This window comes from Desmodus rotundus, chromosome 2 (assembly GCF_022682495.2).
Source record: "Desmodus rotundus isolate HL8 chromosome 2, HLdesRot8A.1, whole genome shotgun sequence".
NCBI classification, from domain to species: Eukaryota; Metazoa; Chordata; class Mammalia; order Chiroptera; family Phyllostomidae; genus Desmodus; species Desmodus rotundus.
Window position 1 is genome coordinate 52,142,245 of NC_071388.1, and position 19,197 is coordinate 52,161,441.

At 42.4% G+C, this 19,197-nt stretch overlaps 1 protein-coding gene across 1 annotated transcript in view; it reads right to left on the reverse strand.

Annotated features, from left to right (window-relative positions):
- Positions 1-19,197, reverse strand: part of PCOLCE2 (procollagen C-endopeptidase enhancer 2) — a 63,788-nt gene that overhangs the window by 27,688 nt on the left and 16,903 nt on the right. The window contains exon 3 of the mRNA XM_024556293.4: positions 5,581-5,836. Coding sequence (XP_024412061.2) covers positions 5,581-5,836 — 256 coding nt within the window. The remainder of the gene's footprint in view (positions 1-5,580; positions 5,837-19,197) is intronic.

The following is a 19,197-nucleotide window of genomic DNA, read 5'->3' on the forward strand; positions in this document are numbered from 1 at the left end:
TGCTGGGATTATACCCTAAGAACACTGAAACACCAATCCAAAAGAATCTGTGCACCCCAATGTTCATAGCAGCACAATTTACAATAGCCAAGTACTGGAAGCAACCGAAGTGCCCATCAGCAAACGAGTGGATCCAAAAACTATGGTATATTTACACAATGGAATTCTACGCAGCAGAGAGAAAGAAGGAGCTTATACCCTTTGCAACAGCATGGATGAAACTGGAGAGCATTATGCTAAGTGAAATAAGCCAGGAAGTGAGGGACAAATACCATATGATCTCACCTTTAACTGGAACATAAGCAATAGAAGGAAAAAGCAAACAAAATATAACCAGAGACATTGAAGTTAAGAACATTGTAACAATAGCAAGGGCGGGGGTGGGGGGGTGGGGGCGGGGACAGTGGGTAGAGGGGATTACAGGAACTACTATAAAGGACACATGAACAAATCCAAGGGGGAGGGTGGAGAGGGGGGAGGGAAGTGGGTTCACCTGGGGTGGGGTGAAGGGATGGGGGAAAAGGCATACAACTGTAATTAAATAACAATAAATAAATTAAAAAAAAAAAAAAAAAAAAACTACTGAAAAATTTTCCCAGGTGGATGTGGCATTTTATACCTCTCAAGGTATGGGCACTTTGGCTGCACTACATCCTTGCTACCATTTGATGTTTTAGCCAAGCTGGTGGGTACGTACCGATATCTCAGTGTGGTTTTAATTTGCATTTCCTGTTAACTAATGATGCTGAGTAGTTTTTCATGTACTTATTAGCTAATCCTATATCTTCCTTTGTGAAGTGACTGTTCAATTGTGGGCCCATTTTTACATTTATTGGGATCTTTATCTTTTTATTATTGAGTTGTATGAGGTTTTTGTTTATTCTGAGTAAAAGTCCTTTATTAGATATTTTTGCGAATGTTTTCTTCCATTATGTAGTTGCCTATTCATCTTTATAATAATGTCTTTTTGTAAGTATTGGTTTTAATTTTAATGATGTTTGCATGGTACATATTTTTCCATCCTTTTACACTCAAAATATTTTGACTTTGTATTTTTTAAAATATGTTTTATTGATTATGCTATTACAGTTGTCCCAGTTTTTCCCCCTTTGCTCTCCTCTGCCTGGTATCCCTACTTCTCTACAGCAATCCCTCCCCCTGAGTTCATGTACATGGATTGTATATATGAGTTCTTTGGCTTCTCCATTTCCTATACTATTCTTAACATCCCCTGTCTATTTTGTACCTACCAATTATACTTCTTAATCCCCACACCTTTTCCCCCATCTTCCCTTTCCCCCACCCCAGCCGACAATGCCCCCCCGCCCCCAATGATCTCCATATCTATGGTTCTGTTCCTATTCTGGTTGTTTGCTAAATTTGTTTTTTTAGATTCAGTTGTTGAAAGTTGTGAATTTGTTATCAGTTTAATGTCCAATTGTTGCCAGTTTTGATCCTCTTTTGTTTCTTAAATAAATCCCTTTAACATTTCATATAATAAGGGCTTGGTGATGAACTCTTTTAGCTTTACCTTGTCTGGAAAGCTTTATCTGTCCTTGCATTCTAAATGATAGCTTTGCTGGATAGAGTAATCTAGGTTGTAGGTCCTTGCCTTTCATCACTTCGATTACTTCTTGCCAGTCCTTTCTTGCCTACAAAGTTTCTTTTGAGAAATCAGTTGATAGTCTTATGGGAACTCATTTGTAGGTAAGTCTGCTTTTCTCTTGATGCTTTTAAGATTTTCTCTTTATCTTTAACCTTTGGCATTTTAATTATGATGTGTTTTGGTGTGGTCCTCTTTGGGTCCAACTTGTTTGGAACTCTCTGTGTTTCCTGGACTTGTATGTCTATTTCCTTTGCCAAATTAGGGAAGTTTTCTTTTCATCATTTTTTCAAATAAATTTTCAATTTCTTGCTCTTCCTATTCTCCTTCTGATATCCCTATGATTTGGATGTTGGTACATTTGGAGATGTCCCTGAGGGTCCTTGTGCTATCCTCATTTTTTAAAATTCTTTTTTTTTCTTGCTATTCTGGTTAAATGCTTATTTCTTCCTTATGTTCCAACTTATTGATTTGAATCCTGGCTTCCTCCCCTCCCCTGATGGTTCCCTGTAGATTTTTCTTTATTTCCCTTAGTGTAACTTTCATTTCTTCCTTTATGTTGTTGCCATACTCAAAGAGTTCTTTGAACACCCTGATTACCAGTGTTTTGAACTCTGCATCTAATAGGCTGGTTGTTGTCATTCTGTTTAGTTCCTTTTCTGGGGTTTTGTTCTGTTCTTTCATTTGGGCCATATTTCTTTGTCTCCTCAATTTGGCAGCCTCCCTGTGTTTGATTCTGTGAATTAGGTAGAGCTGCTTTGACTCCCTGTCTTAGTAGCATGGCCTGCAGAAAAGGCACCTGTAAATTCTGTGGGGCAGAGCCTTAGGTAATTGAGGAGGCGGGGCAACCTACTTCACTTCTTTGTGGCTCTGTGTGGGCAAGGGCTCAGAGAGGGAATCGTGCTGTTGCCTGGCTTCTGGAGGTTTGCCCAGCACTCACACTTTTTCCAGTCACTTCACCCACTTCCCATATGCTACTGGCACCCTTCTACCTGTTGTCCTGGTAGTGAATCCCAGAGTGGGTGGGTTTGCATATGTTCTAAGTCTGTGTGGGCCCTTCAAGCCAAGTCTCCCAAAAATCTGGTGGTTTCTGCCGCTGCCCTAACCCCCACTGATTTTTATAGCCAGAAGTTTTGGGGATTTATTTTCCTGGCGCTGGAACCCTGGGCTGGGCAGTCTGGCCTGGTGCTGGGATCACTCACTCCCAAGGCATCCTTCCTGATTTTCACCCACTTTATGTGAATGTGGGATCAACTGTTCCGCCATCCCCTTTCCATGCAACACCATGACCCCGACCCTCCTACCCGTCTGGATGAATGTGGCCTCTTTAAATCCTTCGTTGTCAGACTTCCATGTGGCTTAATTTTATAACAGTTCCGGGCATCACTTGTTTTGAGATCTAGTTGTCATTCTTTCTATAGCTGTGCGAGGAGGCAAAGCATGTCTGCCTCCACCTCCACCTTGACCGGAAGTCCTCGTGACTTTGTATCTCAAGCTCTTTCTTGTACACCACATAGTGTTGGGATTTCCTACTTCATCTGTTTCAATAATTACTGTCTTCTAATTGGGATATTTAATCCTTTGAATTTAATGTATTTGTTGATATGCCTGAATTTAGTGCACCATTTACTATTTTGTTCTATTCATCTCAACTTTCTTTTGTTTCATGTTCTTTCTTCCCTGCTCTCTTTGGATTGGTTGAACAGTTTTAGTACTGTATTTTAATCTTTTCCCTTTTAACTCTAGCTTGTATTTTTAATGGTTACTCCAGTGATTATTACATGCATCTTTAACTTTTCACAATGTGTCTAAAGTCAATATTGTATTTTTCATATATTGTATATGTGCAATAGTAGAGTTCCATTTACTTCTCCATCCTTTGTTCTAATGTTGTCATATGTATATTTATAGGATACACATTATACATTCCACAATACAGTGTTAAAGTTTTTGTTTGGATTTGAAGAGACACATGTAAAAGGAGTTAAGAGAATAAAAGAACATGTAGTCTTTCATATTTACCGTCTCCAGTGGCCTTCAACCCCCTCCCATTACCTTCATTTTATCCTGTGGAGCCATTTCCCTTCAACTTGAGAAATTTCTTTTACTTTTTTTTTTGTGATGTGAGAGTTTATCTGAAAATGTCCTTATTTTGCTTTCATTTTTGGAGACTGGCTATAAAATTCTAGATTGACAGTTTTATTCCAGCACTTTAGAAATGCTGTTCCACTGCCTCCAGACTCCATCGTTTCTGATTAAAAGAAAGTCATAATTCATACCATCTTTCCCTTGTGAGTAATTCGGTTTTTATCTGATTGATTTTAAGATTTTCTCTTTTGTCTTTAGATCTCTGAAATCTAATTTTGATATGCCTACATGTGGCTTCATTTTTATTTATCCTATTTGGGATGTGTTGATCTTGGTCTATAAAGTAATGTGCTTCCCTAAATTTTGGTAGCTTCAAGCCATTATTTCTTCAGATATTTTTTCTGCACTATTATCACTCTCTTATTCTCTGGGATACAAATTACACCTGTGTAAGGCCACTTGCTATTGTCTCACTGGTCTTGGGGGCTCTTTCTTGTTAATATATTCCCTCCTGGCTCTTCAGATTAGATCATTTCTATTCAAATTCAGTGACTCTTCTATCATCTCCAATCTGCTTGTAAACCCATAAGGTAACTTTTAAAATTTCAAATTTGGTATCTTTCAGTTCTAGAATTACCACGTTGTTCTTTTTTATAGTTGCTGTTTCTCTTCTGAGATTCTCAGTTTATTTATTTATTATACATATGTTTCCCTTTAAGTTTTAAACATATTTCTAATAGCTGCTTTAAAGTGCTGTTTGCTAATTGCAACATCTGAATTGTCTTGGGGTCAGTTTTTAATGACTGCTTTTTTTCTTGAATATAGACACACTTTTCTAGTTTCCTGATATGATTGGATAGTAGACATTATGAATCATACATTATAGAGACTCTAGATTCAGTCGTGTTCCTATGGAAAGTAATTTTTGTTCTAGCTGGCATTTAACTTGGCTAGACCCAAGCTCAAAATATGTCTTTCTGGCAGTGGGCAGCAGCTGTAGTGTCTGTCAGTTCTTTCACCTCCCAGCTGGTGCTTTTGTGCCAGGCCAGCTGAGGTCTCCCCCGCCTATGCAGAATTCAGCTGTCAGACGAAGATTAGGGTGGGTTTTATGTGTGTACTTTGTGCCTCAATTCCTCTGTAGTTCCCAGCCAGGATTTCCTCCCAAACAATCTGGCTGCTCTGTCAGCCCCACATTCTATCCTCTGACACCCCAAACCAGCACTGTTGCACGACAGGCCAAAGCGAGGGCAGATGAGGGAGTGCCCTCAGGCAGGAGGCTGCAAACTCAACAGATCTTGCCTTCTGCAGTTAGCTTTCAAGAGTAGAGGGTTCTATCCTTGGGAGCTCACATGTACTGACATGAAAACATTACAACACATAGTGTTAAATGAAAAAAGAAAGTTGTTAAACAGTATGAATGCATGATCCCACTTACATTTTTAAAAGGCTAGTGCAAGAGTGTGTGTGTACACATATAGGTATATATGTACATGGATGTGTATGTATGTATATATATGCATATATACAAACATAGAAAGGTATGAGAACCATCAGCCATGGCAGTTTCTAAGAGGGGACTACAGTCGGGTGATGGGCCATGTTTCTATATCTGCATGTGCATATGTGTATGCAGACTTCACATTTTTATTCTCTGAATTTCTATAGTTGAACATTTAAAAGAATATATATGGACTTCTAAAAAAAGAACTGAATTTTTTTAATGGTCTCTTGGTGCTTTAGTGTCTCTCTGTTGAGAAAAACTTCTCTTAAACTTTAAGTTAAAGGAGAAATACATATCAAGTGCCCAGAACAGTGCCTGACACCCAGTAGGCCTTCAGTAGCCATGAGCCACCCTTACCGCTATTATTGCCATGATGCGGAAACAATACCTCTTTCATTTGGTTCGGCGGCCGAGAACGTGGCCATGAAGCCGTTCCCAGCTGTGTTGGCGTCGGAAATCATCTGCACCATCATCTTGTTGCCACTGGACACAAGGGCTGCAGGCCGGAACGTGCCACAGAAGCGCCCGATGCGCTGGCCATTGCTGTGGCCACTGTACACATCCACAAAGTCATAGCGGCACAGGTTGTCACTCTCCAGGTCTATGAATCGGAAATTGAGAACCACAACTTTTCCCTTGGGAACCTGCCAAGAAAAAGGCCAATTGGAAAACTGTGTCAGGAAAACTGCCTGAGGCCTTCATATTCAGCCAATGACTAAAGTGAGCAGATAAAAGCATCACATCCTAGATGGTACTTTTTCTTCCTTCAAACGTGAACTAAGCCAGAAAAGGTACTCTTAATAAAATATAAGTATCATCTTTGACAAATTCCACAATTCTCTAGGGTACACAGTGTTACTCTTAGGGAATTTATCTCAACAAAGCTTCAAAATATTGGACCCGTCTTACTAATTTACGGCATTGCTGACAAAGAATACTGGTCCTGACAGGGCGTTACTACACATTTGCATACTGTAAAACATCAAGGCACCCAGAAAGAAACATTTGAAATGTCATTTCTCAGAAACAATACAATGGGACAGTCTCAATATAGAGTATATTTCTAACAAGTTAAAACCACAGGGATTATTTGACAAATGTGCAGCTAATTTATGGATAATTCACTTTGGGTACTGAAAAATCCAGGTCAACTATGAATATTGGTTACATGAACTCAGTAACAGCTGAACATTCTCTTCTTAAAGTCACTAAGTTTTTGTTTGTTTCCTAGGTGAGATCTTTATATACCAGGTAGCCCTGAAACATGATGCTCTGATGAAAAAGATGAGTTTTCACTTTCTTACAAAACCTTCTTCACCATAATTTCCCCATAATTTTTCAGCATAATTCTTAGGGTGCTTTCCTCCTTGTTTCCTGAATAGGTAGGAAAAATGGCTGCAAAAGCATTTGGCAGAATTCTTAAAAAAGCCCCATTTGTTTCCCAGTTCACACTGTCTTTTCTTCATTAAAGTAGTTTAATCATAAAGTCTCAATCAGATTTATTTCACCTTTTCAACTAGATGGATCCCCACTGAATAGCATAAAAATTTCATCCTGTAAAAACTTACAGATGATAAAGGTCAGTGATTTTAACACACACACACACACACACACACACACACACACACCACAAGCATCACTGGTTGGTTTATATTCATTCTAAGGAGCTATCACAGACTCAGGAGTTAGTAGATGCTTTACCATAAATACAGCTTCCCCATGTTGTTGAGTTCAGTGCCCTGAATTTTTATTTACGATAGGAGGAAATGTTTCAATGCTGTTTAACCTTGTGTCAGTCACATACCCATTCCAATGTAGGAACAGTAATGGAGTAGTCACAAGAAGGAGAATATTTTTGCTTTGCCATGGTTGCATTCTAGTTGTTAGGAGGTTATTATTTTTTTCCTTTCAATTTCACTTTGTATTGGTTTTAGGTGTACAGCATAGTGGTTAGACAAACACATACTTTACGAAGTGTTCCCTCCATATTTCCAGTACCACAACTGGCCCCATACCTAGTTATTGCAATACTATTGACTATATTCCCTGTGTTGTACTTTACATGACTATTTTGTAACTGCCAACTTGTACTTCTTAATTCCTTCACCTCTTTCACCCAGTCCCTCAAGCTCCCTCTCCTCTGGTAACTACCACTTTTCTCTCTGTGTCTATGAGTCTGTTTCAATTTTGTTTATTTTGTTTTTAGATTCCTCATGAGTGAAATCGTATGGTATTTAGCTTTCTCTGACTGACTTATTTCACTGAATATCATACCCTCTAGGTCCATCCATGCTGTCTCAAAAGTTAAGATTTCCTTCTTTTTTAGGCTGAGTAATATTCCACTGTATATATGTCCCATAGTTTTGTTGCCCACTCATCTATTGATGGGTACTGAGGTGGCTTCCATAGCTTGGCTATTGTAAATATGCTGCAATGAACATAGGGATGCATATATTCTTTCAAATTAAGTATTTTGGGTTTCTTCAGATAAATCCCCAGAAGTAGAATCACTGGATCATAAGAAAAATCTATTTTTAATTATTTGAAGATTCTGCCAGGAGCTTATCTTAATGGTGTGAATACCAGAAGTTCCAAAGCCACAGTCTAAGAAACTGATCGCAGTACATGCAATTTAATTTTGAAACATTCTCACGAGTTATCTGTTATAGAACTTCTTGGTTTTCTTGTTTTGTTGCATGCAGTCTCTACTGTGGAAAATATGATACCATCCATGACCTTAAATGTAAACAAGCTTTCCATGAATCACTGAAAAATTCCCAGCCAAGGGAAACATTTTTTTTTCAATTTTTAAATTATTTTATTGTTGTTCAATTACAGTTGTCTGCATTTTCTCCTCATCCCTCTACCCCACCCCAGCCAAACCCACCTCCCTCCCCTGCTTCCACCCTCCCCCTTGGTTTTGTCCATGTGTCCTTTATAGTAGTTCCTGTAATTCCCTCTCCTCACTGTCCCCTCCCCACTCCCCTCTGGCTATCGTTAGATTATTCTTAACTTCAATGTCTTTGGTTATATTTTGCTTGCTTTTTTCTTCTATTGATTATGTTCAGTTAAAGGTGAGATCATATGGTATTTATCCCTCACCAACTGGCTTATTTCACTTCATAATGCTCTCCAGTTCCATCCACGCTGTCACAAAGGGTAGGAGCTCCTTTCTCTCTGCTGCGTAGAATTCCATTGTGTAAATGTACCACAGCTTTTGGATCCACTCATTTGCTGATGGGCATTTAGGTTGATTCCAGCACTTGGCTATTGTAAATTGTGCTGCTATGAACGTTGGGGTGCATAGGTTCTTTTGGATTGGTGATTCAGGGCTCTTAGGGTATAATCCCAGCAGTGGAATTGCTGGGTCAAAAGGCAGTTCCATTTTTAGTTTTCTGAGGAAGTTCCATACTGTTTTCCACAGTGGCTGTACCAGTCTGCATTCCCACCAGCAATGTACTAGGGTTCCCTTTTCGCCACATCCTCTCCAACACTTGTGAGGTGGTATCTCATTGTGGTTTTAATTTGCATTTCTCTGATGGCTAGTGATGCTGAGCATCTTTTCCTATGTCTCTGGGCCCTCTGTATGTCTCCAAGGAAAACATTTTGAACTAAATTAACTTAATTTGGATTGTCCTTGCATGAATAATGACTATTGGTACAAATGTATTGCTAAACATTATGGAAAGTAATTCAAAGCTGTGAGACTCTCCACCCAGAGATGAGTTAGATTTTTAAGAAGAGGGTGAGGGGAATGAGGCCTAAGAATAGAGCTGTGGGGCACTCACTCCAGTGGCATCAGCTCTTCAAGCTGAGGTCAAACCACCACAGAGACTGAGTCAGTACAGAGAAGGCAAGCAGAAGGTGGTACCTGGAACCCAAGTGAGGTGAGTCCAGAGGAAGAGGAGGACTGAGAATTGATCACTGGGTTTAGCAACCACAGGCCACCGGCTACTCTCACCAGGACATGCTTGTGGAGCACAGGGACAAAGCCCAGTAAGAGAAGGATCAAAGTGAAAACGCAGTGAGAGGACTTGGTGATAATAGAGACAAGCCTTTCAAGGAGCTTTCCGGGAAGGATAAACAGAGTAACATGTGGGTTACTGGAAGGGGATGCGAGGTCAAGACAGGATTTTATGATGGGCTATATTAAAGCATGTTTGCAACAGAATAGTTCTGTAGAGAGGGCGAACCGATGACGCCGGACAGAGGGAGAACCGCTGCTGAAATGCTGAGCAGGCACGGGGGGGGATGCGATCTAAGGCACAGATGGAGGAGGCACCTCAGTAGCATGAGAGGAGGGAAGGCAGATGCGAGCAGGTTAGTAGGTGAGGCTGTGATGGCATATGAAACTTTTCTCCAGATTTTTTTTTTTTTTAAGGTTTTATTCATTTACTTTCAGAGAGGGGAAGGGAGGGAGAGAAACAGCAATGTGTGGTTGCTTCTCATGCGCCTCCTACTGGGGACCTGGCCTGCAACACAGGCATGTGCCCTGACTGGGAATTGAAACACCAACCCTTTGCTTCACAGGCCAGCACTCACTCCACTGAGCCACACCAGCCAGAGCTGTTCTGATTTCTTTTAAAACAAAGTCATCAGCAGTGAGGGTGGCTTTGGGAGTTTGAGAACAGAGGAGAACGTGGTTAAAGGGACTAGGAAAATATAGGGCTGTCACACCACATTTGGCTCCCTAGGTAGGGGTGAAGAGTAGGCAGAGAGTTGGATTTAAGCAGTGGTAGTGTGGGGGCCAGGAGAGAGGGAGGGGTGTTTGCTAAGTAAGGACGATGAAAGAAGGGAGGGCCAAGAGAGTTGAGGATGTAGGCAGGGGAATGACCATAAAGATGGACCAGAGAATTCAAGCTGGGTAAGGATAGAAATCAGGAGGCAGTGGGGTGAGGACAGTAACCACCTAGACTGTGGTAGAGACAAGGATAATGACAATGGGATGGATGGCTGAGGAATGACGAAGGAAAGCTCTTTGGAGGAGATGAGGTTAAAGACTCAAAAGGATCATCCACACAGATGCTGAAATTACTAAGAGCAATGACAAGGAAGAATGTTGAAGACAATGAGAGTGAGCTAAGAGCTAAAATTTACAAGGAGTGAGGAAGACTCTCCCGTGGTCTTCAGATGACTGTAACGAGGAGGGGCACAGGGCGGCATGGTCTCATTTCATTGCCAAGTTCTCAGTTCTTTGACACTAAGAAAATTCTGTTGATTCATCCTGTAGTCTGGCTGTTGAAATGGATATGGGCTTTGGGTGCTCATCCCCACTGGGATAAATCACTCCTTCTCGGGAGTTCTTTACTTGGTCCCATTGCAATGGAAATGTGAAGCTTCTCTGGGAATGAGACATAGTATATTTGGCAATAGAAACTGGATTACATCATTGCAATTTTGAACACATGTTGAGCCCCAACAACCCCAGCAAAAACTCTTCTGAAGCAGCAGGCAGAGGAGAGCTATGCCAGCTGTGGGTCTGCTGTAAGCAGAGACAAACGCCACCTTGCTCTAAAGGCCGAAGAGAAATTCTATAGCCAGTGAGAGGCGCACTGCATCATGACCCGGCAGCTGTTCCTCATGCTTACATGAGTCACCAAGACCGTCTGGTGCCGTGTGATGTGAACTTTGCTGACGGTCCCTGTGCTGACGCTGTGCAGGACTCTGGAAAGCATGTTCTCTGAAGATGACCCTTCACTCGAAGAATTTACTGTCCGTATCCTTGACTTTTCTTTGTTAAAGATATATCTTTAAGTACTGTTTTATTTTTATTTTTGATTTTAGAGAGAGGGGGAGGGGTGTGGAGAAAGAGAGGGAGAGAAACATTGATTGGTTGCCTTCCATAGGCGCCCTGACCCGGGACCAAACCTGCAACCTAAACACACGCTCTGACGAGGAATTGAACTGGCGACCATTTGGTTTGCGGGATGACTCCCAACCCTCTGAGCCACCTCGGCTGGGGCGTTAAGAATATTTTGAAAATACAGAACACATATATAGAGCAATATAACAAATACCCAGGCACCAACAATCCAGAAGTGATTATTGTTAACAATTTGTCAACATGATTTTAAAGTCTCCTTTAATAAAATAAATTTAAATTTTCATGTAAAAATGAGGTTTTCTTTGTCCTCTTTCTCCTTCCTTTCTGAGAAGCAACCACTGTCACAAATTGAATGGGTTTCCTTCCATAGCAATTGAAATACTTCTATGTACACACATGTGTATCCACGCAAAGCACATTGTGGTTTTGTATGTTTTAAAAATTAATGAAAAGGGGATAATACTGTATCATTCTACAATCGGCATTTGTGAATGTTCTGGGTGAAGAAGAGGGAGAAATAGAGATAAAAACAAAACACACAGGGTCTTCACAAGCTATTCCTCCCGCCTGGCGTACTTTCCCACTTCTGCCCTTCCCTCCCTCATGCTCAGGGCCGCAGTTCCAAAGTCACCTCTTCCTGGAGGCATTCCCAGACCCCCACTCTGCCTCCCAAGATGGGGTCTACAAGGCTGGCAGTCTGCCTCTCTGGTCTCTGAGCACGGGATGGCTCAACCCACTTACTCACTGCCAGGGGTTCGTGTAGGAGAAAAGGATCCCTCTGCCTTGTTCCCTGTTGTATCCCAGCCTCTGGACTGTGTGTGGTCTCAAGGTACATCATAAAGGTTTGTTCAGTGCATGAATCATCAGGAGCTAAGTGGAAAACCAGCCTCTTTGCACAAATGCTGGACGAGGAGGCAAGGGCCCCACCCCTGCAGTCCTAAGAGCTCTTAACCCCGCCTGGCAGCAGAGCTCTGGAAGGCCACTCTCCTTTCTAAGTCCTTCCTTACAAAGTGGAAGATACGTATCTTCCGAGAAACTTTATATTTCAAATCTCCTGGAAATGCTAACACTTAATGCAGAAACTCAGTTAAGAAGCTTTTTGGTGGCAATTAGACAAAGCTACTGTTTTGTGAGATTATATTGACCAGGGAATTCCTTATCTGCTTGTAGAGAAACAATTCTATGTTCATGTTTTGTTTTTTTAATCAATAGCCAAGTCCTGTGTGCGCCAAAGCCTAGTGCTGCAATAGTGACCTCAGCTCACCCCACACCCCTGGGATGTCCTTACTGTCACAGGCTAAGGTGCCAAGTCTCTTGAAGCCAATGCCAGAGCTGCTGCCAGAGAATAAACCAGGGACCTTGTTTTGAGCTGATAGTTTGTGTTTTCAGGATACTATGAGCAAAATACAAACACAAGGCCAGCTTCCTCTGTAAGAGGAGTAGGTTCCTGCAGAAATGGTGGTTTCAAAGACATTGTTTTAATCTTCTAAGATTTTCCTTTTCTACAAAGAGATTTGGGGGAAAGTAAGTGTGTTCTAAAATGCAGGGCACACTCTACTTACATAAAGTTTAAGAGGTGTGGTGATGCACAGCCACCTCGCATGCACCCCAGACAGAATCCAGAAACACTGATGTGTAAATAGACACTTGGCTATATTTCAAGAGGGGGATAGAACAGAAGGTTATAAGACCTTATTGGTATATATTTAAATATTCCTCATTTTAAAATGGAATCTTACAAATGTTTGGAAAACAAAACATTGATTGGAGGAAATAACATGTGATGTTTTAAACTTTGAGGGGGTATTTCACACCCCCCAAATAGAGAGAGAGAGAGAGAGAGAGAGAGAGAGAGAGAGAGAGAGAGAGAAGAAAGAGAAAGAAAGAAAGAAAGGAAGAGGGAAAAGGAAAAAAGAAAAGACAAGAAAAGAAAAAAGAAAAGAGAGAGAAAGCCCTTTCTCCCCGCCACCCTCCCACCCCATCATGTCTGGAAGGAGGGAGGAGACCTCCAACCACCTCAAGCCGAGCCCAGAGGCACCAGTAGAGGTTGGGCTACATCCCCTGCTGAAAACTGTCAAAAGTCCCCCGTTGCACTTGGAATAAAATCCTCACTTGTAGTCGCCCACTTGTGTAGTGCATATCAGGCGCCAGGTATTTTTCTAAGCACATTACACACATTATGTCATGTTATCCCCTACAAGCAACCTTATGAAGGTGATATTATTAGTCCAGTTTGAGTTTGCAGGTGAGGAGACTAAGGCACAGAGGGACTAAAGCCCTGCGTGACATGGCCCCTGACCACCTCTCGAACTCCGTCTTTCCCTCCCATACAGCAATTTGTCTGTTCAAGAAACTCTCCCCCTGGTTTTCCCCCTCAGGCAGGGCCTTTGCGCAGTCTGGTTCCTCTGCTTGGCAATTCTACTCCCTGATAGTCACCTGTCTGCTTCTACCTCACCATGTAGGTCTCAGCTCACGTGTCACCTTTCTAGAAAGGCCTATCCCTTCAGCGGCATTAGGTCACACAACCATGCTATTTCTCCACAGAGTCTTTGTCACCTATGCCTGCACCAGAACGCAAGCTCCAGAGACCAGAGCTGGTAGCTAGGCTGTCGCTAGTCCAATGCCTGACTGTTACAAGGTTCAAAAGTAGTTTCTGAAGAAATCACTGGGATCCTTGCTTTAAAAAAACAGTACAGGCCACAATCCTGCTACTAGCATCTACATTTATGGAACCGTGTAAACTCACAGGTGCGGGACAGGCAGCGCCAGCGCCCTTACAGGAAGGACCACTCAGAGTGGTTAGAATGACTTAAAGCCACTTGGCAGGTCAGTGGCAGAGGCCAGGCCTCCTGCCTTCTACCCCACCAGGTTTTCCATGGCCTACCTGTGGCAGAGACTGAGGGTGCACTGCCCAATTTTGTTTCCGCTTTCCCTGGGTACACAGGAAGTCAAGGTTAGCCAGCCTCCCTTTTAGTTAGGCTGGGATGCTGGGACTAAATCCTGGTCAACAGACTGTAGGTGGAAGTGATGTACCCACCTCTGGGCCCAGCCATCAGATGTCCTGTGCGATCCTTTTGGAATTCTCTTCATGCTCCAGGGAGCAGATTCAGTGGAGGAAACAGGGGGTCCTCGGAGACACCGAGCTACACAGGAGTTAGTGCTCCCAGAAGTGCTGCCCATGACAGCCAGCCCACTGCCCTGGGCCGGGACGCGAGCAAGAAATAACCATGTGTCGTGTGGGCCACTGATGTTTGGGGGTTCTTTGCTTTGCACTTTGCGTGAATTACTCTGATTAACAAATGGGTAGTGACAGTCACCAGTCATCCTTACCCAGCAGCTCTGTGACAGGCAACAGTGGAGATATCTTCATTGTTTGGGGGGTTTATAAGTTCTATGTGAAATAGAAGAGTAATATGACCACCAAAAACTAGACACAATCTCAGGCTGTGTGAACAGCAAGAGCGACAACTATTTGGAACAATCACAAAAGTGAAAAAATGCAGCCTCACCGAGGCACGTGCTACAGTTTCAGTGGTCCACGCACATGTGTGACGAGAACCTCTAGCACCACAGGGCTTCTCCAGGACCAGTTGGCCCCCAAGACAAGGTGGGGCCACACTAAGACACGTGAGAGATGGCACCAAAAGTTAGTAAAAACGTCCGTCCCGAGTAGTCAGCTGTTATAATCTCTCAATCTGCATACACAGGATTACACTTTTTTTGAAGTAAGGATATTCAGTTCCTTAGTTGTGTTCCATGATTGAAGACTGCAGATAGGTCATGGAAATGAAAGCTAGCCAGCCTGTTCTCCTCTTTAAAACATGGGACAAACTACATAAGTCATTTTTGGATACTCTTTCAGTTCTTGAGAAATTGTCAACATAAACTAGTAGGGCAAAGCATAAACAAGCTTGGCGGAGCTTCTCGGGGAAAAAGCCACATGCACGTGTCGTCTGACAGCGAGGCTTGAGGAGAGCAGACACAAGGCCGGCGGGATAGCTAGGGCCCTTGTTGTCCTACACCACCCGTGTTTTCTTCTTACTGACACGTGAGCATGAGTTTCGGAAAGCTTTTACAGGACAGAGTGGATGTCTATGCAGTGATCTAAGAAAAAACCTGAATTGACATTTTCAAGAAAATACTTTCATAATCTGTCATTTCTTTTTTTTTCTTTTTTAAGATTTTTACTTATTTATTTTTAGAGAGAGGGGATGGGAAGGAGAAAGAGAGGGAGAGAAACATCAATGTGTGGTTGCCTCTCACGTGCCCCCAGCTGGGGACCTGGCCCACAATCAAGGCATGTGCCCTGACTGGGAATCGAACCAGTGACCTTTTGGTTTGCTGGCCCGCTCTCAATCCACTGAGCTACACCAGCCAGGGCCATAATCTGTCATTTCATCTGAGAAATCTGTAATGGATCAGAAACACCAAACTGCATATTTTTAAGGAATGAAACAAAGAGCCCTTCCCTTCTGGGCTGGGAGAAATCCCGATAAGGTAGCAAACACACTGAAATTAGCGCAAAGGCAAATATGAGTGGCCAGTGCCCCCTTAAGGAGCAGGGCTTGCGTGGTAGTGTTGGGCTTCTGCAGCAGAACTAAAATTGTTTTTAAACCTAGTTCTTATATCCAAAAATCAACGTCCATAGTTTATCATCTAAAATAGCACCACCAGGCTGTAACTGAAAATAACTCTCCTTGCTCCTCCTCCCAATCCTTGATACCCCCTCCTTGGAGGTAACCAGCTCCATTCTTTCCAGTTTTCTTTGGAATTTACCTCCTTGTTTCTTAATAACATGCTGTGCCACTACTTCTCGATTTACTCCTCTAAAATTGTATCTTTCTGCTTACTATTATTTCCTCCAGTCCTCATCAAAACTCTGGCTATATCCGTATTCGGGGTTTGCATTGCTATGACCACATACATATTACTTTCTGCTGAGCTACTCTGTTACTTTTTTTTTTTTTTTTGCATTTTTTGTTGTTTTTCCTAGAGCTAAGAGTTGCCTTCTTCAAGTTTTCTTAGTTTTCCAGGTGCCTGTCACTACCACCCCTCCCAGTAATGAACAGGCAGGCACTGGCTATCAGTTCCATTCTGGAACCACCACCACCTGGGCCGGCTACTCTCCAGGCTGCTGCACAGCTGGTGGGCTGAGACTTGCTTCTCCATCAGCTCCGGAATTGCCCCCAGGGCTCCTTTGTCTTTTTTCTTGCTTGCTTTATTCCCTCATTTTGCTGGAGCTCATCCTTTGGCCGTTTTATTACAAAGGGTGTACGGAGATAAAAAGTTTAAGGCCTTGCGTCCTGCGCTCACGTTTGTCTGCCAGTTTGGCAGGGCCCAGAATTGTAGCTGCACGGTAACTGTCACCGCACTTTTACAGGCCTTCCAGCAGGCCTTCCAGCTTCCTATAGGCTGATGCTCTTTTCCTTTTCCATATGGTTTCCTCCCTCCAGACACTTGTCGGATTTTGAACAAAGATGTACTTTGGTGTTTGTCTTCTTCCATTGATTGTACTGAGTATTACTTTTTTTGATAATTCATTTTTTTTCCATATTCTCTGTTTTCCTAGAACTCTCATTAGATCAAGACTTCCTGGCTTTATCCTTGAATTTTCTCATCTTTGCTCTCAGATATTTTATCTCTTCTCCTGTTGTATTTTCTGAGTGTTTTCTTCAAGTTTATCTTGCAGCCTTTCTATTAATTTATTTCTACATCAAGTCATTAATTTCCAAATACATTTTTATCTTTGTTTTTTAGCATCCCATTTTTATTTTATGTGCACAATTATCTTTTCTTATCTCTCTGAAGATAAGAGTCATTTTGAAGTTTTCGTCTGCTCTTTGCATTGTCTCAGTTCCCCCATAGCACACATTGATGTACAAGGCTTTATTGGACCCGCCCCCTCTTCCCTGCCTGACCTCAGCTTCCACTGCCCACTCTATTCCCTCTACAGGCTTTCCTGCTGTTCCCAGCATAGATCAGGCATGGAGAGCCCCTGCAGGGCACGAGTCTCTGTCTGCGTGGTTCTCTGCTGTATTCCAAGGGCTATACGGTCCTGGTACATGGCAGGTGCTCAGTAAACATGTGTTGCTCAGTCCAATTGAACAATTTCATGACTTCCCAACCAGCATGCTTCCCTGATGCATCCACAGAGGGTGCTCCAGTTCGGTCTTCACCCCAGCTCACAATCTTGCTGGGAAAGACCTTGCTTCTTGTCGCACGGCTCTGCAACACAAGTGACCAGTCTCTTCCTCGGAGCTCGACTCCGGTCACCGAATACGCATCTTGGGAAGGTGTGGAAATCTCTATCCAGCCAGAGCCAAGCAGCATCATCAACAGGATGACTTTTTACTGTGAATTTCTCCTCAGAAAATGTGAAGAATTCCCCCCGAAATGATGTAGTTTTCGCTAAAAGATTTATGGCCTACATAAAATGAAATACCTAAAACTTAAATGTACTTCATAAGATATTATGTTATACTGTTAGTTCACCAAACAAGTTTTCAAATGTTAGAATAATAATCTGATCTAATCTCTATAATCCAGCCTCATATAATTTACATTTGTATAAGCATTTGTTGGTTCTAAAAAAATTAATATTTTCCTAAAGTTAATTAGCTAATATATTATACTCTCTTAGTTTACACTGTTTAACTGTTTACCAGTTCCAATGAAAAGTAGTTCTATTCACTAAGTTAATAGCTTTCACGGCCAACACGAACACTGCAGCATTGTACAGCTGCATATACAAGAAGTCCAAAGGGCCTTTCCACTTCAGGGGGTCGTGGGATGCCAGTGTCAAGTGCATAAGAAGAGTTTCACTCTAGGAAGCATCTGGAATGTTCACCTAGACTGGACAGTAAATACTCAGACACTGACATGGAATCCAAGTGGAGAGTGGCTGTGTGCATGTCCCTGATGCTGTTATGCTCACTGACTAGTGGTCACCCACCACAAGCACATGGTGGCTGACAACGCACAACCGGGGGCAGGGGGCAAACAGCAGAGACGCAGAAGGAGGGACAGAGGAGCACAGCTCTTTCAACTGCATCATTCTACAGACCACAGAACATTGTAGCACACGCCTCCTTCTCCAGAGCTCTTGGTAATAAAAGGATCTTTTTCTGCAGAGATCTGTAGCTTTTGTGCGGTTCTGTCTAGAGGTAGGTGGTGGAGTAAACGCCCCATTCATTAGCTTGTTCATTCATTCATTTGTTCATTCTTTCCTTCACTCAAGTACTATTGCATGTGTCAAACATTACGTTAGCTCCTTGGAGAACAGACAACTGTAACAAGGTCCTTGTCCTCAGAGCTTTACTGTTTTGTAGAGAAGACATGAGTAAACACCAGGGACCATTGCTGCAATGCAGATACTCCCCAGATGCTGTGGGGGCACAGAGAGAGTGGACACCCACGCTGCACTGCAGGAGAGGTAGACAGGAAGGCTGCGTACTAATTCTTTCCTGACTTAATAATTCTATGATTTATTTCCATTTTAAGAAATATAGTTTCATTATTTTCAGACGTATATAGCTAAGATTTATAGAGAGTAATGAACCAATACAGGGTGGGGCAAAAGTAGATTTGTAGCTGTGAGTACACGAAACACAGAGTATATTCTTGTATTATTATTTATTAATTGCTGTATGATTTTCATCCAAACAACTGCCCCCACCCTGTCTATGCACAGCTAGGATTTGCAGGGATAAATAAATATGGAGAGAAGATGTACGGGGAATAATAACACAGATTCACAAGTATAATAATAAAGAACTCTCACCTATAATAATAAAAAAAAACATATATTGTGCACCTTGTGGACTCACCGCCTGGCTTCATGTGACCCCAGGCAAGGCATGCTTAGTTGTAATCACTAAAGATCAGTGACTTAAGGTCCTTGCTGCTTGATGCCTGTGCCAGAATCCCCCCTAGAATCCCGGTTGTTTTGGAGCATCTCCAAGGGATGGCTATGCAGGCCCACAAAACAGTCTGGGTCCCTCCCGAGAGGGTTTGCCTTGTCTTCTCTCTTACTCCTGGAAAACAGTTCGGTGGCTCCTCAGAAAGCTACACAGAATTACCCTGTGATCCAGCAGTTCCGCTCTGGGGTGCACACCCAAAGGAGTTGAAAGGGACTCAGACAGACACTTGTACACCAATGTTTACAGCAGCATTAGTCACAAG